This window comes from Pipistrellus kuhlii, unplaced genomic scaffold (assembly GCF_014108245.1).
Source record: "Pipistrellus kuhlii isolate mPipKuh1 unplaced genomic scaffold, mPipKuh1.p scaffold_m20_p_110, whole genome shotgun sequence".
Taxonomy (NCBI): domain Eukaryota; kingdom Metazoa; phylum Chordata; class Mammalia; order Chiroptera; family Vespertilionidae; genus Pipistrellus; species Pipistrellus kuhlii.
In genome coordinates, this window is record NW_023425417.1 from 3111 (window position 1) to 25611 (window position 22501).

General features: G+C 65.8%; 1 protein-coding gene across 2 annotated transcripts; it reads left to right on the plus strand.

Moving 5' to 3' along the window:
• The first annotated feature begins 14597 nt into the window (after positions 1-14597).
• TMEM179 (transmembrane protein 179) lies at positions 14598-22129 on the plus strand. Of its 2 annotated transcripts, XM_036432476.2 has the most exons (4): positions 14601-14979; positions 19794-19931; positions 20527-20605; positions 21584-21802. In XM_036432476.2, the coding sequence occupies exons 1-4, from the start codon at positions 14675-14677 to the stop codon at positions 21761-21763; spliced, it is 702 nt and encodes a 233-aa protein (XP_036288369.1). In that variant the 5' UTR covers positions 14601-14674; the 3' UTR covers positions 21764-21802. The 2 variants fall into 2 exon arrangements, with proteins under 2 accessions (XP_045435603.1, XP_036288369.1); XM_045579647.1 differs by lacking the exon at positions 20527-20605 and having other exon boundaries at positions 14598-14979; positions 21584-22129.
• Positions 22130-22501: the final 372 nt, after the last annotated feature.

Below are 22501 nucleotides of genomic sequence, written 5' to 3' on the forward strand. Positions count from 1 at the left end.
TGTGAGTGTGTGAGTGTTTTGTGTGTGTCTTTCTGTGTCTATGTGTGAGTGTGTTTTGTGCATGTGTGTATGTGAGTGTGTTTTGTGTGTGTCTGTGTCTGTGTGTGTTTTGTGCGTGAGTGTGTGTTTTGTGTGTGTCTGTGTGTTTTTTGTGTGTGTGTGAGTGTGTTTTGTGCGTGGGCGTGTGTGAGTGTGTTTTGTGTGTGTCTGTGTGTGTGTTTTGTGTGTGTGTGAGTGTGTTTTGTGCGTGTATGTGAGTGTGTTTTGTGTGTGTCTGTGTGTGTTTTGTGCGTGTGTGTGTGTGTTTTGTGAGTGTGTCTGTGTGTGAGTGTGTTTTGTGTGTGTTTGTGAGTGTTTTGTGTGTGTGAGTGTTTTGTGCATGTGTGAGTGTGTTTTGTGTGTGTGTATGTGATTGTGTTTTGTGTGCGTATGTGTGTGTTTTGTGTGTGTTTGTGTGTGTGTGTTGTGTGTGTGAGTGTGTTTTGTGTGTGTGTGAGTGTGTTTTGTGCGTGTGCGTGTGTGAGTGTGTTGTGTGCGTCTGTGTGAGTGTGTTTTGTGTGTGTCTGTGTGTGAGTGTTTTGTGTGTGTGTGAGTGTGTTTTGTGCGTGTGCGTGTGTGAGTGTGTTGTGTGTGTGTGTGTCTGTGTGTGAGTGTGTTTTGTGTGTGTCTGTGTGTGAGTGTTTTGTGCGTGTGCGTGTGAGTGTTTTGTGTGTGTGTGTTTTGTGTGTGTCTCTGTGTGTGTGTTGTGCGTGTGCGTGTATGTGTGTGTTTTGTGTGTGTGTGTTTTGTGCATGTGCGTGTATGTGAGTGTATGTTGTGTGTTGTGCGTATGCGTGTGTGAGTGTGTTGTGTGTGTCTGTGTGTGAGTGTGTTTTGTGCGTGTGCGTGTGTTTTGTGTGTCTGTGTGTGAGTGTGTTTTGTGCATGTGCGTGTATGTGAGTGTGTGTGTTTTGTGTGTGTGCGTGTGCGTGTATGTATGTTTTGTGTGTGTGTCTGTGTGTGTTTTGTGCGTGTGAGTGTATGTTGTGTGTGTGTGTGTGTGTGAGCTGCTGTCTCACTGACACGCAGTGCCCTCACCATCAGACTCACGAGCGCCCGTAGGTGCGTCCTGTCCTCTCTCACCAGCAGACGGTGTGGCCGGCCGCCCGGTGACGGTGCTGACACGCCGTCTGCGTGAGCTCTCCGTGCGGAGCCCGGCGGTCTTCCGAACACGGATGTGCCGTGGCCCGGACCCTCCGTGGGTGGGCACAGCCGGCCGTAGGGGCCGGACGGGTCGGAGGCCCGCTGGCTGCCCAGCCGCTGGCGCTCAGAGCTCAGGCTGTCCGTGGCGAAGGCCGGCCGTCGGGGCGGCCGTGCGGGGACCTGCCTGCCGACCCGCTCAGAGCCGGCGGGGACTCCGGTCGGCGTGGCGGGGACGCCGTCCTCCACGCCTGCTCCCTCGTGGCGGGGAGGCGTCCGGCCTGTTCCCCCCTTTCCCGCGGCCCCGCGCTGCCGCCCAGTGCCCCGCCGAGCGGGCGGTGAGGCTGGGCGCTGAGGCAGCGCCGGCGGCCAGCGCTCCTCCGTCTGTTCCGAGAGGGAGGCTCGGGGCCGCGGTGCGCCCGGCGGCCCTGTGGGACGGCCCGGTGGCCTCCGCGTGGTCCCTGCCGGCCCAGCACCTATTCCTACATTTAATCTCCCACAAGACCGTGCGGGGCCTTCTCCTTCCGGATGTCGGGGCGCACAGCCCGCCGGGCTCCTGCCCGCCTCACGAGGGCTCAGGGCTCTGGAGAAAGGGCGGCGCCTAGATCATGAAGGAGTCCAAGGACAAGAGGTAATTTTGAAAGGCATTCAGCTGAAGGAGCTCAAGACTCACCTCGTCTCAGGACCCCGTGCTTTTTGTTAACACAATGTGTCCCCAGGCAAGGTGGAGATAATACACTTCAAAGGATAAGGAATCAGCCGAAACTAGTTTGGCTCAGTGGATAGAGCGTCGGCCTGCGGACAGAAAGGTCCCGGGTTCGATTCCGGTCAAGGGCATGTACCTTGGTTGTGGGCACATCCCCAGTAGGGGGTGCGCAAGAGGCAGCTGAACGATGATTCTCTCATAAAAATTTCTAACTCTCTATCCCTCTCTCTTTCTCTCTGTAAAAAATCAATAAAATATATTCAAAAACAAAGGGTAAGGAATCAAAGGGTTTACAGAGATTGTCAGATTGGGAAATAGGTGGCCCCTGGAGTGTGTGGCTCTCCCACAAAATACCTCGGCCTGGGCGAGTCTGTTTTGAAGCACTGGTGTTAGAAGAAGTTTAAGTTTAAAGAATGTGGCTCTCCGAAGAAATTTCAATCGGTGTCCTGTTGGGTGTTTGGCTCCGTGGACGGATGGGTTTGGCGACCTCTGCCCTGAGCTGCTGGCAGCAAACGATATTCTATTCAGGTTTGGGGGAAGTGCCACTCAGCCCTTCCAACGGGCGAACTCCATGCGACTCAACCCTGTGGAGCCCCCAAGCTTCGCCAACCGTTTGGTGAAATTCTTGTAATTGTTCCACGCTGGGATTGGTTCCCGGCAAAAACCATCGCCAGCCTCGGGAGGGGTGAGAGGAGTGGAGACCAGGAAGCAGGAAGGCCCAGATGCCCGCCAGCCGGAAACCGATCATCATCGCTGAGAGGGAGGTAAAAAGGGAAACCGATCATCATCGCTGAGAGGGAGGTAAAAAGGGAATCCATCCGGAAGGCTGGTCAATCTGAATTGCTCTGAATGGTGGCAGCTAATCACTCATTGTTTAGTTGAGACATTGGTATGTAAATGCTTGCTGATTGTCTATTATTGGAGTTTCCTGCCTAAAGGATACGGGTGCATCTCATAACCTTAATAAAAGGGATACCAAAGCCAGAGCAGGGGTAGTCCTCCCCCTCAAGGTGGACTCCCACCTGGCCCCCTATTTCCCAAATTCATTCTTTTTTAGTCTCTCTTCATTTTGCGTGTGGCCTTCTCCAGAACCCGAACCCTGAACCGGAACCCTGAACCACCGGGGATGTGAAAGGGGCTGCTCCCCCGCCCCCCAGAGCTGGGGTCCCTGAATGATCATCGGGACTTCTTCATTCTTCATCGTGGCCCCAAACCCCGTGGGGCCCGACTTTGGACTCGATGGCGCTGGTGCTGAGTGCGGGCTGCCTGTGTCTCTCCCTCTCCCCCAGGCCGTGGCTGTGGGGAGGGTCCCGGGGAGGGGCCACGTGGGCCGTGTGTGTGTGTCCGTGTGGGCCGTGTCCTGTGAGTCTTGCAGATGGGGCAGCGTCCTCGGGGGAAGTCAGGCCACTCCTGCAGCCCTGGCCGGGGGACAGGGCACCTCGGCCGCAGGCAGCTGTGAGCTGGGACGGATGGCAGGCTGGGTACTTGTGGTGACTAATTTTACGTGTGAACTTTAAAAATTATACACGGAGTGGCCAGATGATGACCTCTGTGCGCATAATAATCTGGCCACTCAGTGTGTATCCTATAAAATAAAAGGCTAATATGCAAATTGTCCCCTAGACCAAGAGTTCGACCAGCAGGCAGGCCAATCAACCGCCCATGTCCCCTCCCCCTGGCCAGGCTGGTGGGGCCCCACCCATGCACGAATTCATGCACCAGGCCTCTCTCTCACACACACACACACGCACACACACACACACACAGGCCAGGTTATTACGTGATCAGAGATCTAATAATCTGACACTCAGTGTATGTTTCTATTGTTTCAGAGAGGAAGGGGAGGGAGAGATGGAAACATCCATGATGAGAGGGGATCACGGACCGGCTGCCTCCTGCACGCCCCCCCCCCCCCCCGGGGATCCTGCCTGTAACCCGGGCCTGTGCCCTGACGGGGATGGAGCTGTGACCTCTGAACTCCCAGGGCGACACTCAGCCACGGAGCCACGCGGGCTGGGCCGGCCCCTCTTCCTTGAATTTGCTTTACTTGTGGATGTGGGTGCCGGTCCTTCAGGCAGGGCAGCGAGGAGGGCAGTTTACTGTCCCGGCTTACTGTGTGGTTGAATGTGTCGGGGTGACAGCAGACCACAAATCCATACAGGTTTCGGGGTACAACTCAATAACACACCGTGTGCTCACTGCACAGAGCCCTCACCGCCCCACCCAGGGCCCCAGCTGCAGCTCCCCCTCCCTCCGGCTCCTGCACACCGCTGTCCTTGTGTGTGTGTGCGTGTGCCTCCGTGTGTGTGTGTGCGCGTCCGTGTGTGTGTGTGTGTGTGAGTGTGTGCGTCCATGTGTGTGTGTGTGTGTGCATCCGTGTGTGTGTGCGTGTGTGCGTGAGTGTACATGTGTGCGTGTGTGTGTGTGTGTGTGTGTTTTAAAAATTTATTTTATTGATTTTTTACAGAAAGGAAGAGAGAGGGATAGACAGTTAGAAACATTGATGAGAGAGAAACATCTATCAGCTGCCTCCTGCACACCTCCCACAGGGGATGTGCCCGCAACCAAGATACATGCCCTTGACTGGAATCGAACCCAGGACTCTTTAGTCCGCAGGCCGACGTTCTATCCATTGAACCACACCGGTTAGGGCTGTTTTTTATTTTTTATATTTTTGTATTTTTGTTGATATTTTTAGAGGGAGAGATAGAGATGGAGATAGTAGCTGGAGAGAGAGAGAGAGAGAGACAGACAGACAGACAGACAGACAGACAGAAATTGATTTGTTCCTCCATCGCTTGCGCATCACTGGTGGGTGCGTGTCTGTGCCCTGACCGGGGTGGGACCTGCCTGCCTCCTGGGCGTGTTGGGCCGATTCTCTGACCCAGCCGCTGCCGGCCGGCTGTTCACTCATCCATTCCCGCTCCGTCCCTTCACCTCCCACCAACCCCGCCCCTCCCCTCCGCCCAGCACCCTCTGCGGGAGCCATGCCGTCCCCGCACTGGCCACGCGAGGGCGCGCGCGCTCCACCAGCCGCCCAGGCCCGGGCAGGCGTGCGGGCTGCAGGGCTGGGGTCTGGGATTCTCCCTGCAAACTGGGTCCTGGGGGCGCCCACCTGGCGGATAGAGAGGGGCTCAGCCAGCGGGGGAGGAGGCCGGAGGGCTTCCTGGGGGAGGCGGCAGCAGCCCGCAGGGGGCTGGGCACACGGCTGCAAGCTGGGTTTCTGGGGGGGGTAGTGGTGATGGGTTTCTGGGGGTGTGGGTGGTGGGTGTGGGGTGTGGGTGTGGGTGTGGGTGTGGGGGTGGGTGCGGGGTGTGGGTGTGGGTGTGGGTGTGGGTGGTGGGTGTGAGTGGTGGTTGTGGGTGGTGAGTGTGGGTGGTGGGTGTGGGTGGTGGGTGTGGGTGTGGGTGTGGGTGGTGGGTGTGGGTGGTGGGTGTGGGTGTGGGTGGTGGGTGTGGGTGTGGGTGGTGGGTGTGGGTGGTGGTTGTGGGTGGTGAGTGTGGGTGGCGGGTGGCGGGTGTGGGTGGTGGGTGTGGGTGGTGGGTGTGAGTGGTGGATGTGGGTGGTGGGTGTGGGTGTGGGTGGTGGGTGTGGGTGGTGAGTGTGGGTGGTGGGTGTGGGGGGTGGGGTGTGGGGTGTGGGTGTGGGTGGTGGGTGTGGGTGTGGGTTGTTGGGTGGTGGGTGGTGCGTGGTGGTTTGGTGAGTGCGTTGGTGGGTGGCGGGTGGTTGGTGTGAGGTGGGTGGTGTGGGTGGTGGGTGTGGGTGGGGGGTGTGGGTGGGGGGTGGGAGTGGTGGGTGGGGGGTGTGGGGGTGGGTGGTGGGTGTGGGGGTGGGGGGTGGGGGGGGGTGGTGGGTGTGGGTGTGGGTGTGGGTGTGGGTGGTGGGTGTGGGTGTGGGTGTGGGTGTGGGTGGTGGGTGGGGTGGGTGTGGGTGTGGGTGTGTGGGTGGTGGGTGTGGGTGTGGGGTGTGGGTGGGGTGTGGGTGTGGGGTGTGCGTGTGGGTGTGGGTGTGTGGGTGTGGTGTGGTGTGGGTGGTGGGTGGGGTGTGTGGGGTGTGGGTGTGGGTGTTGGGTGGTGGTGTGGGTGTGGGATGTGGGTGGGTGGGTGAGGGGTGGTGGGTGTGGGTGTGGGTGGTGGGTGTGGGTGGTGGGTGTGAGTGGTGGGTGTGGGTGGTGAGTATGGGTGTGGGTGGTGAGTGTGGGTGGTGGGTGTGGGTGTGGGTGGTGGGTGTGGGTGGTGAGTGTGGGTGGTGAGTGTGGGTGTGGGTGTGGGTGTGGGGGGTGTGTGGTGTGGGTGGGTTGGGGTGTGGGTGTGGTGTGGTGTGGTGTGGTGGTGTGGGTGTGGGTGGTGGGTGGTGGGTGTGTGGGTGTGGTGTGGGTGGGGTGTGGGTGGTGGGTGTGGGTGTGGGTGGTGGGTGTGGGTTGTGGGTGTGGGTGTGGGTGTGGGTGTGGGTGTGGGTGGTGGGTGTGGGTGTGTGTGTGGGGTGGTGGTGTGGGTGGTGGGTGTGGGTGTGGGTGTGGGTGTGGGTGGTGGGTGTGGGTGGTGGGTGTGGGTGTGGGTGTGGGTGGTGGGTGGTGGGTGTGGGTGGTGGGTGTGGGTGGTGGGTGTGGTGTGTGGGTGTGGTGTGTGGGGTGTGGGTGGTGGGTGGGTGGTGGGTGGTGGGTGGTGGGTGTGGGTGGTGGGTGTGTGGGTTATGGGTGTGGGTGGCGGGTGTGGGTGGTGGGTGTGGGTGGTGGGTGTGGGTGGTGGGTGGTGGTGGTGAGTGTGGGTGGTGGTGTGGGTGGTGGGTGTGGGTGTGGGTGTGGGTGTGGGTGTGGGTGTGGGTGTGGTGTGGGTGGTGGGTGTGGTGGTGGGTGGTGGGTGGTGGGTGTGGGTGTGGGTGGGGTGTGGGTGGTGGGTGGTGGGTGGTGGGGGGTATGGCTGGTGGGGTGGCGGGGTGCGTGGTTGGGTGGCGGGTGTGGGTGCGGGTGTGAGTGTGGGTGCTCGCAAGGGACCGGCCTGGGTGGTCAGAGCGCAGTCTGCGGAGAGGTGGCCGGCGGTGGAACAGCCCAGGCCCCTCCCTGCCCCCTCCCTGCCCCCCTCCCCCGGCCCCCAGGCCCTCCCCGCTCCCCCCTCCCCCCTCCCCGGGCGCAGTGAATAATGGATGATGCACAAACAAGCGTTAATGGCGGGTGGGGAGCGCGTCCTGTGAATATTTATGAGCCGCAGCCCGGCCTCCGGAGCCTCATGAATATTAATTCCCAATTAAACATTCATGGACGGAGACCACCTCCCCCCTCACAGCCCTGAGTGAGGCCGGAGCTGGGGGGAGGGGGTCCCCAGGGAGGCCTGGCTGGTGCCCGCCCTGAGCCCCTGGCCGGTGCCCGCCCTGAGCCCCTGGCCGGTGCCCGCCCTGAGCCCCTGGCCGGTGCCCGCCCTGAGCCAGGCCCTCCGGGTGGCCCGCTGACCGTCTCGGCCCCGCAAAGCCCCCCTGCCCCGCCTCTGCAGGTGCGGGTGTCCTCTGAGACCCCGTCACACACTCCGCGGTGGCTGCGGCGGGCAGGGGTGGGGAGAAGGGGAGGGGGGAGGGGTGGATGGGGGGAGGTGGGGGGTAAAGAGGCCAGGGCTGCCTGTTCAGCCAGGCGCTGGCCGTCACTGCCGACCCGGACACAGTCTCAGGGGCGCCTCCACGCTGTCCCACGCTTTCTTTCATGTTTTTAAAGAAAACATTTAATTTATTAATTTTGTGAGTGAGTAGAAAGGAGAGGGAGACAGAGAGAGTCAGACACATCAACCTGCTGCCTATGCATGCATCCCGACCAGGGCCAGGGATCCAGCCTGCAACGAGGTGCCTGCCCTTGACGGGAACCGAACTGGGACCCTTCGGTCCTCAGGCCCACGCTCTGCCCACTGGGCCACACCAGCCGGGACTCTTTCATGGGGTTCTGGGTGCCCGTGTGGAGGCGGTAACCGGCGGGCTCGGTGCCCGGCTGGGTCAGCCTGTCCACCCAGCACGCCTCCCCCCCTCCCCTCCCTCCTCTCCCCCAGGACCCGCCAGCCTTCATGCTGCCCACTTCCCTACACAGGCCGGTCCCTCTCTCCGTCCACACTTCCTCTTTGTGTTTTGTGATTCCTCAACCGAGGACACTCTCCCCAGGGATACTGAGAGGGGGGGGAGGGAGGAAGGGAGGGGAAAGGAAGAGAGAGAGAGAAAGAGAGAGGGGTTAACTGCTTCCTGCAGGGCCCCGCCTGGGGACGGGGTTGACCCTGCCACCAGGTATGTGTCCTTGGTTCTTTGGTGCCTGGGCCAGAGGTCTAACCACTGGACACACTGGCCCGGGCTCACAGTTCCCTGTGCGTCCCCGCCTTCACTCCTTCGGGCCCGCTCTTCACCGAGTGTAAAGTCGGGGTCCGGCCCCCCCCCTCAGTCCCCGCCTCCCAGCCCGGCAGCCGCCCTCCCCAGCCCCCGTGGCCAGCCCGCAGCCCCGTGGCCCGCACTGGCCCCTGTCGTTCTCTCTGTGGTGGCCGTGGCTTCCTGGCGTGGCTTCCTGGCGCGCTGGGCCCTCCCTCTGCCTCTTAGACAACCAGGCCCCGTTCCCGACCGTGTGTGGCGAGGGGCTGGCGAGTTCCCTCACCGCCTGGGGCCTTGGGGGTGAGGACAGGATCCGGAGCGAACCGAGAACGCCTGCGGGCGGGCGGGCGGGCGGGCGGGCGGCCTGGGTCCCGCAGCCTGGCCCCTGAGTCCCGCCCCCCCCCCGCCCCCGCCCCCCCCCTGGGCTCTGCGCACCCCCTCCCGGCTCCGGCCGCCCTGGTCAGGGTCACGCCCCGGCGGCTGTTGCTGGCACAGGGTCAGGCGGTTGTTCCTGTGGGTGAGCTGGTCAGGCGCACCCGTTCCAGCCGGAGGATCCGGCCTCGCGTTCCTTTCTTTTTAAAAATATATTTTATTGGTTTTTTACAGAGAGGAAGGGAGAGGGATAGAGTTAGAAACATGGATCAGAGAGAAACATCAATCAGCTGCCTCTTGCACACCCCCCACTGGGGATGTGCCCACAGCCAAGGCACATGCCCTTGACCGGAATCGAACCCGGGACCTTTCAGTCCGCAGGCCGACGCTCTATCCACTGAGCCACACCGGTCAGGGCTCCGGTCACATTTTCCATGTAGCGGGTCAGACCAGGCGGCGGGTGAGGAGGCAGAACCCGCCAGGGCCGCCACTCCCAGGGTCTGCTGAGAACTGGGGGGGGGGGGAGCTGGTTAATTATTCAGGAATTTAAATGAGATGCAAAAGGTTTCTCCTGATTTGCATATGAAAGTGATGAGGCCCATCTCTGCTGAACCTGCAAATTGCTGGTCTGCGGGGGCAGGAATGGGGGTCAGCGGGGAGCTCCCCCCCAATCACTCCCGCTCTGGGGCTCCGTGTGCACAATGCTCACTTGGCCGGAAAGCCATGGCGTGGCTCAGAGCCGCGTGGGCCGGACACTCCGAGTCCGGGCGCTCTGTGCGGGCGGGCGGGCGGGCGGGAAGGGCAGTGGGCGGCCCTCGCCGGGCTGTGACCTTGGCCGCAGTCCCCTTCCCTGGGTGCAGGTGGACCGAGCAGCCGTCCTGGGGAGCCCCCTGCACCCCAGGAGGGGGCAGCCGGGCGGGTGGAGGGCCCAGGAGGGCACCTGGTGGAGGTGTGGGGCCGGGCTATGGGCTCCAGGGTCGTGTGCAGCGGCTGTGGGAGCGGCTGGAGGTCCCCGTGGGCGTCCGGGGACCCCCACATCGTGCTCCCTCCGGTGTGGTCCGCTTGCCGTGGCCTGTGTGGGGCCCGGAGAGCTGTGGCTGTGTTGGGGCTCCGTCCTGCGGGGGCTGGGTGCCGGGGAGGGGGTGTGCCCGAGGCACTGGGGCTCCGGCCTGCTTCCCTGCCGTGGTGCTGAGCACCGGGGCCGCGCTGGGCCGCAGGGGCCCTGGGCGGGCGGGCGCAGGGGGCTCCTCCAGGTTCCCAGGTGGACGCCCGTGGGGAGCAGCTGTGGGCAGGTTCCAGCCTGGGGCTAAGGAGAGGGCAGTCCCAGCACAGCGACAGCCAGAGGCTGTGGTCGTGAGCTTGACCATATGGCCCGGACCTGTGGGCCCGCGAGGCTGCATGACGTGGGCTGCGGGAGGCGCGCAGTAAACCAAGCTGGATCCGGTGCGTGTGGTGGAGTGGATTCGAAGCCCAGAGGACGCTGTGACCACGCCCCACCTCTCCCAGCGGGATCTGCTGTAAATGAAGACTCGGCCTGCAGGCCGTGGCACTGTCTCTGTCAGAGAGACAGACAGAGCTCTGTCAGACAGACAGACAGACGGCCCACCCAGACCCAGCTGTATCCTCTCCTCCGTCTTTTCTCAATCCTTCACTGGCCGCCCTGCCCCCCTCAGGCTAACCCATGGCCGTGCTGAGGGCGGTACAGCTAATACAAATGAAAATTTATTAAATGAAGGCCTGAAACATTGGTCGGCAAACTCATCAGTCCACAGAGCCAAACAGCAACAGCACAACGATTGAGATTTCTTTGGAGAGCCACATTTTTTAAACTTAAACTTCTTCTAACACCACTTCTTCAAGATAGGTAGTTTGTGGAAGAGCCACACTCAAGGGGCCAAAGAGCCGCATGTGGCTGGAGAGCCTCGGTTTGCTGACCCCGGGCTTAGGGGCCTCACATGAAAACATCCTCCCCCGAGGCCAGGCCTTGCTGATTTCAGAGAGGAAGGAAGGAAGAGGCGGGGAGAGAGAGAGAGACATCGACGTGGGAGTGAAACATGGATGCGTGGCCGTCCGAACACAGCTGATGGGGCCGGAGCCCACCACCTGGGGAGGCGCCTGACCTGGAACCAGACCCTGGCGCCAGGACGACGCTGGCCCACGGCGCCTCGCGGCTGGCGCTGACGGGGATTTGCTGCCCGTTTCTTGGCGAGTGGTCGTCACACCTCCTCAGGCTCCAAGGCTGCACCCAACCGATGTTCTGCAGCCGCTCATCTTGCTGGACTGGGCTCTTCTTCCGACTGCGGCCCTTCCTGCTGTCCCGGGAGCGCGGGCCGAGGTTCCGGCCGGGCGGCGGGCGGGCGGGCGGCCGCGTGTGCGATGGGGCTGCAGCTGCGGGGCAGGGGCTGCGGGGCGGGTGCGAGGAAGGCAGGACACAGGGCACGCTGGCTCCCTGTGGCTCCCTGGGAGCGCCTGGCAGAGGGGGCCCCCACCCTCAGGGGGCGGGAGGCGGGGCTGGCTCCTCTCAGAGATGGAGGGAAGGAGGGACAGGAGCCAGTGCAGCCCCAGGGTGTGGGTTTGCATGCACATTGTTTGCAGAAAGCAATTAGCATCTCCTCCCAGGCGGCCCAGTCGCCATGTGTACTTTCCCAGCAACCATTTCTTCTTCCATTTCTTAGTCTGGTATGGCAGGCCGCCGGCCACTGACCCTGGGAGGCCGCCCAATCACACATCGATCGGCTGCCTCCTGCACGCCCCCTACTGGGATGGAGCCCGAAACCCAGGCCTGTGCTCTGACGGGGAATTGAACCTCGACCTCCTGGTTCCTAGGGCCACGCTCAGCCACAGGGCCACGCCGGCCACGGAGCCACACAGGCCATGGGGCCACACGCAGCCACGGAGCCACGCTTAGCCACAGGGCCACGCCGGCCACGGAGCCACACAGGCCATGGGGGCCACGCTCAGCCACGGAGCCACGCTTAGCCACAGGGCCACGCCGGCCGCTGGGCTCGCACAACTCCTTTGGGTGCCAGTTTGGTGCCCGGGTCTCTGTTAACCTTGAATTCGCTGCCCTGTGACCCCGCTATTTCCCTCCTAAGATGTTCTCTCGGAAGGAATGCCGGCCCCAGCGCCCGAGCACAGCCCCATGGTCGGCAAACCGCGGCTCGCGAGCCACATGCGGCTCTTTGGCCCCTGGAGTGCGGCTCTTCCACAAAATACCACGGCCCGGGCGAGTCTCTTTTGAGGAAGTGGCGTCAAAAGAAGTTTAAGTTTAAAACATGTGGCTCTCCAAAGGAGTTTCCACCGTTGTGCTGTTGATGTTTGGCTCTGGACTAGGAGTTTGCCCACCACGGGGCTGGCCGTACAGGAGGTTCACTCGGGAGCATGGGCATAGCGAATGCCGAGAGACCACACACCCGCTCAGAGAGGCTGGGGAGGCTGCTGGGCAGCCACTGAGGACAACAGGACCGAGGTGGACGCAGGCAGGGATGGCAATGCCCGTGAGGTGTTGTATTTTTTTATTTTTTAAAAAAATATATCTTATTGATTTTTTACAGAGAGGAAGGGAGAGAGATAGAGAGTTAGAAACATCGATGAGAGAGAATCATCGATCAGCTGCCTCCTGCACACCCCCCACTGGGGATGTGCCCGCAACCAAGGTACATGCCCTTGACCGGAATCGAACCCAGGACCTACCAGTCTGCAGGCCGACGCTCTATCCACTGAGCCAAACCGGCTTCGGCCCGTGATATGTTATTGAATAAAAGGCACCACCTGTGTGGCGTGAAGCATGTGTAAGCAGTGTGTGTGCATGTGTGTAAGCGTGAAGCGTGTGTAAACGGTGGGTGTGTGCACGTGTGTGTAAGTGTGAAGCATGTGTAAGCGGTGTGTGTATGTGTGTGTAAGCAGTGTGTGCATGTGTGTGTAAGCGTGAAGCATGTGTGTAAACAGCGGGTGTGCGCACGTGTGTGTAAGTGTGAAGCATGTGTAAGCGGTGGGTGTGTGCACGTGTGTGGAGAGGTCGGAGCCACCGCTCAGTGGCCCCGGAGGGGGCGGGGTGGAGTGGGATGAGGAGACTCTGCCTTTGACTCCGCACAGCTGCGTGTCCCTGATCTAACACGGAGCATATGCTGGGCGGGCAATAAAGCAGGAACCGCTTCACGGCGGCCCCAGAGTGCTGACGCGGCCCAACCGCTCGGCCGTGTCTCTCCGGGCCCTGGGGACGGCTCGGCGTGGCTCCGCCTGAACGGGAAGCAGGAGAGCGTTAGTCCCGTTAACGAATGCGCCCGCAGGCCCGCCTCGGAGGCTGAGTGCCGAGGCGCTGGCCACGCGCGTGTCAGGCGGCGGGACAGATGTCCCTGCCGAGGGCTGGTGACGCAGGAGCACAAAGAGCTCGAACCCGCTCCCCCCCCGCCTGTGCACGCCCAGGCCTCACACTGGGTCTCCGTGGACGACCTCTGAACCCGGCCCCAATCCCAGCTCCCTGCTCTGTCCCCTACCCCCTCCTCCTCTCTCTCGAGAACACTCAGCCGAGGATGTTTTCCCACTGATTTTTAAAGAGAGAAACTTCTGTGCGAGACAAACACATCGATGGGCTGCCTCCTGCACAGGCCTCGTAAGGGCCCAGGCCGGGGTGGAGCCTGCAACCCAGGTACGTGCCCTTGACTGGAACTGAGCCAGGGACCCTTCCGTCCACAGGGCGATGCTCTATCCGCTGAGCATACTGGTCAGGGCAGGCCCAGTCCTTCTCACTCCAGGGCTCCCACAGAGAATCATGCCATCACACCAGCCAGGATGCAAACCCCACTCCCACAGGCACCGAGGCACCTGCACAGCCCCTAACCCTAACCCTAACCCTAACCCTAACCCCTAACCCCTAACCCTAACCCTAACCCTAACCCTAGCCCTAACCCTAACCCTAACCCTAACCCTAGCCCTGTATAGCCCCTGCCCCCAAACATCTCTCTCCCAGCGTTCTCTTTCTTTCTTTTTCTTTCTTCTTTCTTTTAAATATATTTTTATTGCTTTCAGAGGGGAAGGGAGAGTGAGAGAGAGAAAAATATCAATGATGAGAATCGTGGATCATTTGGTTTCTGCACCTCTGGGCCTGGGCCCTGACCTCCTGGCTCATAAGTGGACGCTCAGCCATGGAGCCATGCCTTCCTTCGTGGGTGCGGAGCTGGGGACGCAGAGCAGCAGAGGGGAGGCGGGGAGGCGAGGCCGCACGGCGGCCCTGGGGCCTCTGAGGGGTGTGATGGCCAACCTGCCAACATGCCCTCTGGGCAGCTCTGCTCAGCACCCCTGTGGGCCTGCAGGCACCCTGTCCTGGGGCAGCTCTCCCGCCCGGACGCTGTCCGCGGTGCTGACCGCAGGCGCGGCCCGCGCTCCGCCGCTGCGCACGCGTCCCGGGCGGGGCGCGCAGGACCCGGCGGCGCCGCCACTGCGCAGCCTCCCGCGCGCCCGGCCGCCGGCTCCCGGCTCCCGCCTCCCCGCTCCCGGCTCCGGGCCCCCCGCTCCCGGCTCCCGGCTCCCCGCTCCCGGCCCCCGGCTCCCCCATCCGGCCCCCGGCTCCCCGCTCCCGGCTCCGGGCCCCCCGCTCCCGGCTCCGGGCCCCCCGCTCCCGGCCCCCGGCTCCCCGCTCCCGGCCCCCGGCTCCCCCATCCCGGCCCCCGGCTCCCCGCTCCCGGCCCCCGGCTCCCCGCTCCCGGCTCCGGGCCCCCCGCTCCCGGCCCCCGGCTCCCCGCTCCCGGCTCCGGGCCCCCCGCTCCCGGCCCCCGGCCCCCCGCCCCCGGCCCCCGGCCCCCCGCTCCCGGCTCCGGGCCCCCGCTCCCGGCCCCCGGCTCCCCGCTCCCGGCCCGCGGCTCCCCGCTCCCGGCTCCGGGCCCCCCATCCGGCCCCCGGCTCCCCGCTCCCGGCCCGCGGCTCCCCGCTCCCGGCTCCGGGCCCCCCATCCGGCCCCCGGCTCCCCGCTCCCGGCCCCCGGCTCCCCGCTCCGGCCCCCGGCTCCCCGCTCCCGGCCCCCGGCTCCCCGCTCCCGGCCCGCGGCTCCCCGCTCCGGGCCCGCGGCTCCCCAGGCCGCCGCGCCTCGCCATGGCGCTGGACCGGCTGCTCCTGGCGCAGGGCGCCTGCTACCTGCTGGCCTTCCTGTGCAGCCTCGTGGCGCTGGTGCCGCTGTGGGAGAACCGCCACGACTTCCGCGGCCGCTGCCTGCTCTTCGCCGAGGGCCTGTGGCTCAGCGCCAACCTCACGCTGCAGGCGCGCGAGCGCTTCACGGTGCAGGAGTGGGGCCCGCCCGCCGCCTGCCGCTTCGGCCTGCTCGCCTGCCTCCTCTCGCTGCTGCTGGCCGCCGCGCTGGCCTGGCGCGCGCTCTTCTTCCTCTGCAAGGGCCACGAGGGGTAAGCGGGGGCCGGCGGCCCTGCTCCGGGCGGCCCCCCCAGTCCGCGCGCCCCTCCGTGCCCCCGGCGCCCCGGGGCTCTCCTCCCCGGCGCCCGGAGGCGACCGCGTCAGCGCGGGCCCCCCGCACTCCGGCGCACACTGCCTGCCCTTTGTCCACACGCACAGCCCAGGGCCGCGACGCTCATAGTCCTCCTAGGAAGCCAGTGCGGCCCTCCCCAAAAGTGCCCACCTGCTGCTTCCGGGCCTTTGCCCCCGCCCCCGCCCCCGCCCCCTCCCCCCTCCCCGGCTGTAGGTGTAGCACCGCCTTCCCGCCCTGACCCGGGCCTCCGCGCTGGGTCAGCACCGCGGACAGCGCCACGCCCCAGGGCCTGCGCTCTGGGCCAGGCCTGACCCTAAGGGACTTGTGGGTTTGGGAGCCCTCCCCTCAACCCCTTTGCCTGGGGAGGCTGCTGGCGGGAGGGGCTCTGGAGGGAACCCCTGGAGGCCTTGGCTGGGGATGCGAGGGCCCTGCTTTGTCCCCACCAGCACCCCTGCCTCCCCACCTCCAGGCCCCTTCCAGCCCATCTCTAGCCCCTCCTTCCCCCCACCTCCAGCCTCCCCCTCCCCACCACCAGCCTCCTTCTCACTTCCTCCAGCCTCCTCCCCACCTGTTTCAGCCTCCCCCTCCCCACCTCCAGCCTCCCCTCCCCACCTCCAGCCTCCTTCTCACTTCCTCCAGCCTCCTCCTCACCTGTTCCAGCCTCCCCCTCCCCACCTCCAGCCTCCTTCTCACTTCCTCCAGCCTCCTCCCCACCTGTTCCAGCCTCCCCCTCCCCACCTCCAGCCTCCCCTCCCCACCTCCAGCCTCCTTCTCACTTCCTCCAGCCTCCTCCCCACCTGTTCCAGCCTCCCCCTCCCCACCTCCAGCCTCCCCCTCCCCACCTCCAGCCTCCTTCTCACTTCCTCCAGCCTCCTCCCCACCTGTTCCAGCCTCCCCCTCCCCACCTCCAGCCTCCCCCTCCCCACCTCCAGCCTCTCCTCCTCCCCACCTCCAGCCTCCCCCTCCCCACCTCCAGCCTCCTTCTCACTTCCTCCAGCCTCCTCCTCACCTGTTCCAGCCTCCCCCTCCCCACCTCCAGCCTCCCCCTCCCCACCTCCAGTCTCCTCCTCCCCACCTCCAGCCTCCTTCTCACTTCCTCCAGCCTCCTCCTCACCTGTTCCAGCCTCCCCCTCCCCACCTCCAGCCTCCCCCTCCCCACCTCCAGCCTCCCCCTCCCCACCTCCAGCCTCCTTCTCACTTCCTCCAGCCTCCTCCTCACCTGTTCCAGCCTCCCCCTCCCCACCTCCAGCCTCCCCCTCCCCACCTCCAGTCTCCTCCTCCCCACCTCCAGCCTCCCCCTCCCCACCTCCAGCCTCCCCCTCCCCACCTCCAGTCTCCTCCTCCCCACCTCCAGCCTCCCCCTCCCCACCTCCAGCCTCCTTCTCACTTCCTCCAGCCTCCTCCTCACCTGTTCCAGCCTCCCCCTCCCCACCTCCAGCCTCCCCCTCCCCTCCTCCAGTCTCCTCCTCCCCACCTCCAGCCTCCCCCTCCCCACCTCCAGCCTCCTTCTCACTTCCTCCAGCCTCCTCCTCACCTGTTCCAGCCTCCCCCTCTCCACCTCCAGCCTCCCCCTCCCCACCTCCAGTCTCCTCCTCCCCACCTCCAGCCTCCCCCTCCCCACCTCCAGCCTCCTTCTCACTTCCTCCAGCCTCCTTCTCACTTCCTCCAGCCTCCTCCCCACCTGTTCCAGCCTCCCCCTCCCCACCTCCAGCCTCTCTTCCTCCCCGCCTCCGGCTTCCTCCCCACCTCCTGCGGACACTCTGCGGAATCAGGCGGATGCAGCTCACCTGGGCTGGGGCACAGCTGGAGGAGGGGGAACCCACAGCCCCTGTCTGGTTCCCGGGGCGGCCTGGATGGAGGAGTCCTGAGGCGGGAAGTCCACAGTCAGGGTCAGGGCCGGTCCTCAGCCTGGGGCTGCTCCCCCCGCCCCGGGTCTGTCTGCGCACGGCCTCGGTCTCTGCCTCACAGCGACGCCCCTCACAGGCTCAGAGCCCCCCAAACCCAGGGAGACCGTTAGTTAATGACCACCATAGGACCCTATTCCTAATAAGGTCACATCCGCAGGTGCAGGCGAGGGCGGGACACGTGTTGTTGGGGACACGGTCCAGCCCTGGACACGGAGGCTCTGGGCGTGGGGTGTGCGGGAGTCACACGTCAGCCTGGGAGGCCTCGGGGGCTGTGGGGCTGGGCTCGGCCCAGGGTGAGCCCAGGCCAGTCCCAGAGGGGGCCCTGCCCGGGGCAACCTCACTGCCAGGCCCAGGCGGTGCCCCCCTGAGGTGGGGCCGGGGGGGACGGCACCTCAGCAGGGTGGGTGGGTTGAGGCCCCTTCAGTCTGAAGCTGAGGGTGGTGGGCACAGGCCGTGTGGGGGCCTATCTGGCCCTCGGCGCCTGCCCATCCTTCCAGGTGACCCCATAAGACAATGGCCTTGAGGCGTTTAGGGTCCAGCTGGCGAGGACACAGCCGCTCTCGGGTGCCGGCGTGTGGCTCGGAGAGAGGGGTTCGGAGCAAGGGGCTCAGGGCCAGCACCGGCCGGGGCGGGGCAGGCGGGAGCCAGGAGCCCCCGGACAGGAGTCGGGGTCATGGGGGCCGCCCTCCTCACACAAACCGGCAGCAATCCTGGGGGATCCAGAGCAGCAGCCCGTCCTTTGCCATCTTTTTAAAAAATATTTCTTCTTCTTTTTAAACCATGTTTTTATTGCTGTCAGAGGAAGGGAGGGGAGAGACAGAAACATCAGTGATGAAGAGAATCATGAATCGGCTGCCTCCTGCACGCCCCACACTGGCGATCGAGCCTGCAATCCGGGCCTGTGCCCTGATGGGAATGAACTGTGACCTCCTGGGTCATAGGTCGATGCCCACCCACTGAGCTGCCGCTGGGCCGTCCTTGTCACCGTGTAGAAAGGGGCTGGTTGGCTCTGTGCAGCCGCCATCCCCACCCCATGATGGAGACGGAAAGGGGGGCCTGTGCTCATCCGCCCTCCGGGATGGGGGTGGGGAGGAACATTTCGGTCTTCCGTCCCTTTGTGTCAGTCCTGGGGGCTCTCCTGTACTGCAGTGACCTCTGTCCAGGCCTCGAGCGTGGCCAAGGCCGGCCGCCCTCTCCTCCAGAGACAGCTGTGCAGCGTCCTCCTCGCCACCAGGAGCTGTCCGAGGCCACGTGGCCGTGCGGCCGCCCGCCCCGCCCCCATCGCCCACGCGGTCCCGTCGGCAGGCAGGGAGCCGTGTGGCAGTGCCACGTGCCAGCTCCCCGCTTAGCTCGGATGTGGGCCCGTCGGGGCTCTCCGGTCCAGGCTGCGGCTGCCCTCTGAGGGGCCTGGGCGGGCGGCCCGGTGGGCGTGCTGCCATCCCGTGTGCTCCGGGCCCAGCACAGGGCTGAGCGCCCGGGATCACCGCGTTAGTCTGCCGAGGGGGCGGCAGAGCGGCCTGCGGCAGACCTGCTGCTCCCGGCTCGCACCGGCCCGGCGTCGCCGGACTCACCAGCCGGCTGGGGCCGAGCCTCCAGGCTGGCTGTGCGCTCAAGCCCTGGGTGCTGGGAAGGGGGCCGGCTTCGTCCAGCCACAGGCAAGCCGGTCCAACAGAGAAGCCGTCTGCCCGGGGCTGCTTCAGCTACGCTTGACTGGGCGGCAGGAGCCAGCCAGCAGGGAGTGCGGGGTGGCCGGGCGGCCGGAGGGGCCCTCAGTGAGCTCATGGACGGGCACGGCTCTCGGGGCCGTCGGCGGCCGGCGTGTCTGCCCCACCCAGCACCGCTGCCACCACACTCCGGTCCCAGAGGCCTGTGCTCAGGGTCAGCCTGACGGACACCCCGGGACCCGAGACCCGGGCACAGCCTGCCCTCTGGGCCAAGGCGGGGCCCCAGCCAGGTCCCGAGCTGGGGGGCAGGTGGTGTCCAGGGTGCCAGCCGCCACCTCCTGGAGGGGTGTCTGTCAGAGGGGGGCCTGCCCGCCGCGCCCAGGACTGGGGGCAGCGTCTGCACGGGGTGCCCCGGCTCTGGCTGGAGGAACCCGGTGTGGGTCTGGCTCTGCGCTGCTCCGGGGCAGATGCACGGGCCGAGGGGCCGGCCAGGGGCCGGGCCGTTTGCTGAGCGGAGCCCGGGAGCGCCCAGGTGGCGGTGGTCCGTGATTGACGGCTGGGGAGCGCCGGGTTAAAACGACCCATCTGCCCGCGCGGCCTCCCAGGGCTTCCCGGGCTGCGTCACCATGGAGACGGCACATCCAGGCCGGCACCCGGAGGCTCCGGAGAAAGACGGCGTTAACCCTGTGTGTGCGGCGCCGGCGGGCCCGGGACCACATCCTGGGGCGGAGGCCGTGCTTGGAGGGGTCCCCGGGGGGCCCTTGTCCCTCGGGCAGTGCCACGCTCTGAGCGAGACCGTCCAGGGCCCTGCCTCCTGGTCTGCCGCCCACCTGGGCGCGGCCAAGCCTCCAGGCTTCAGGGGAGACGGCCGAGCAGGGCCCTGGGGAGGCCCCCTCGAGGTCCCCCGGCCGCACCGGGGCCACGCGGGCCACGGCTGGAAGGGGGTGGGCTCCCGGCACCGGTGTGCGGGCCCTGCCTTCTGCAGAGGGTGACCACTGGGGCCGCTGGGCGGGCAGGATGGCGCCGGGCCAGCACCGGGGCCTGTTGCTGAGGGCGGGAGTGGCCCTGCACCCGCTGGGCCCCGCTGGGAGCCTGCGGGAGGGGTGGCCGCCCGTGGCGGTGGCGGGACGGGGGTGCAGTGACCCCTCCTGTCTCTCTCACAGCTCCTTCCTCTACGCCTTCCTGAACCTGCTGGTCAGCGCCTTCACCGTCTTCCTGGTCTTCATCGCCAGCACCATCGTGAGCGTGGGCTTCACCATGTGGTGCGACGCGGTCACCGAGAAGGGCTCGGTGCCACGCAGGTGCCCGCCGCCCGCCCGCGCCCCGCGGCTCCCCGTGCCCCCCTCAGGACCGGCCGGGGTCCATGCCCCTTCCCGGGGGGAGCTGCAGGTCACTCGGAGCTGGGCCCCCTGGGGCGGCTCAGAGCTCCCCGAGGCCTCATCTGCCGGCATGCGGGGGTGACTGACCGATGGGGTGTCCGAGCAGCCGGCGAAGGCCTCGGTGTGGTCACCGGGGCGCTCTCCCCTCACAAACACCAGTCCCAGCCCTTCCCCCACCCCCAGGGTGAGCCCGGGCCTCTGGCCTCCTCTGGCTTCATGCTCCGCCTCGGGTCCTGACACCTCGCTCACTCGGGCTCCGAGGCCCCGCGGCCCAGCCTGCCCCCCAGCGGGTGGGTGACGTCACGCAGGCCTGAGGCTGGCCCTGCTGGGCCCCGTGTTTGCAGGCAGTGGGCCGGGGTGGTCTCCCACCGCGGAGGCTGGCGGTGTTGCCCACCATCCAGGGCCAGGCGGGGCGGGCCTCAGGTCCTGCTGCAGAGAGGGTGAGGGCCCTGGGTGCCCTGAGGCTGCCTTCGGGCTTGGGGCTGGCGGTCACTGTCCCTCTGTGGTGCCATTGCAGCTGCGAGGAACTCCAGGACATCGACCTGGAGCTGAACGTGGACAACTCTGCCTTCTATGACCAGTTTGCCATTGCCCAGGTGGGCGGGCCTTCCAAGTAGGCGGGGCTTCCGGGTGGGCAGGGCTCCTCCACAGGGCCTCTGGGTGGGTGGAGCTAATGATGGAAGGCGGGCTCTCCAGGTAGGCGGGGCCTCCAGGTAGGCGGGGCTTCCAGGCAGGCAGGGCTCCCCACAGACAGGGCTTCCAGGTGGGCGGAGCTTCCAGACAGGCAGGCAGGGCCGCAAGGGAGGTGGGCCTCTAGGTGGGCAGAACTTCTGGGTGGGCGGGGATTCTGGTGGGTGGGGCTTCTGGGTAGGCGGGGCTTCCAGATGGGCGGAACTTACAGACAAGTGGGCGGGGGCCTCTAGACGGGCGGGACTTATGGTGGGCGGGGCTTCTGAGTGAGCAGGGCTTCGGGTGGGCGGGGCTTCTGGGTAGGCGGGGCTTCCAGGCAGAAGGGGAGGCCTGCCCTGCCCACCTGAGCCATGGTGGTGCTGGGACCTCACGTGCTGGAGCAGAGGCGTCTGGGACATGGGGGGGGGCAGGGATAGCACCTGTCCCAGCGAAGGGCACTGATGACCCTGATGAGGGGCGCCAGAGTGGGCGGCTCCTTCCAGCTCCAAGCAGGGCTCCCAGCATCTGCATCCCCTTCGGACCCAGGCCGACCGAGCAGGGCGGCGGCCAAGGGCTGATCTGAGGACTCTCTCGGGGGTGGGGACTGGGGGTCTGGATGTCGGAGGTCGGAGGTTCTTTGCCAAGAGGGGATGGGCTGCCGGCCCTCCCGCCTGAGGGGCCCGCCAGGTGGGGCAGGTGTGAGGGGGCTCCCACAGCGCCCGTCCCGCGTGGGGCTAGAGCCTGATGGTCGTGAGGAAGGACCAAAAGGCTCCCCCGCCCCCCCCCCCCCAGCTTGTCCCTGTCCTCACCCCAAGTTGTTCCTGGCCCCTCCCAGCGGGCCGTCCTCTCCCGGGGCTGGGGGTGCCGGCGGTGGGGCCGGCCCTGACGCTGCCTCCACCCTGCAGTTCGGCCTCTGGGCCTCGTGGCTGGCCTGGCTGGCCATCACCGTGCTGGCCTTCGTCAAGGTCTACCACAACTACCGCCAGGAGGACCTGCTGGACAGCCTGGTGCGCGAGAAGGAGCTGCTGCTGGCCCGGCCGGGCGCCCGCCCCCTGGCGCAGGAGGAGAAGAGTGCCGTCATCTAGGCGTGGGGGCGCCCCGGGACCCCCAGGGCCCCCACGGCCTGGGCACAGCCCTCCCGGGGAGCGGCTGGCGGTCTGCCTGGGCCCCACCGGCCGCAGCCTTGCATGTCCCCCTCGGACCTCGCTCGCCCAGCACCTGATCCCACCAGCGGTGCCGGGGTGGGGGCTGGCCCTCAGCGGGGCAGCACCAGGGCCCCCCAGTGAGACCGGAGGCCAGGGGAGCACCCACCTTCTCAGACCCCTGGACCCTCAGGCCCGGCCCCGCCCCGCCCAGGCCTGATGCTTGCTTCGTGGCCACCCCGAGCCACCCCACCCGCCTAGACGCCCACAGGGCACCCCTGCCAATGGCTCCCGAGTGCGCGTGGGACAGGAGCCGGCACAGGAGCGGGAGAGGGCAGGAGCGCTGGCGGCCTCCAGGGCGGCGTCCCCCTGTTCCTCTCCCGCTTTCGCTGTGCAGGGCCAGGCGTGTGGCCTGGGCCCGGGGTGGCCCGGGGTGGCCCAGGGTGGCTGTGTGCCGGGTTTGGGGGGGGCGCCCTGTGGCTGTGCCCCAGCGTGTGTCACTGCGTGTGGCCTGGGCCCGGGGTGGCCCGGGGTGGCCCAGGGTGGCTGTGTGCCGGGTTTGGGGGGGGCGCCCTGTGGCTGTGCCCCAGCGTGTGTCACTGCGTGTGGCCTGGGCCCGGGGTGGCCCGGGGTGGCTGTGTGCCAGGTTTGGGGGGGAGGCCTGTGGCTGTGCCCCAGCGT

Coding starts and splice junctions, on each gene's coding strand:
- TMEM179 (XM_045579647.1), top strand. CDS start 14,675: ATGGCGCTGGACCGGCTGCTCCTGGCGCAGGGCGCCTGCTACCTGCTG. Junction 14,980..19,793: donor CTCTGCAAGGGCCACGAGGG/GTAAGCGGGGGC, acceptor TCTCTCTCACAG/CTCCTTCCTCTACGCCTTCC. Junction 19,932..21,583: donor AAGGGCTCGGTGCCACGCAG/GTGCCCGCCGCC, acceptor TCCACCCTGCAG/TTCGGCCTCTGGGCCTCGTG.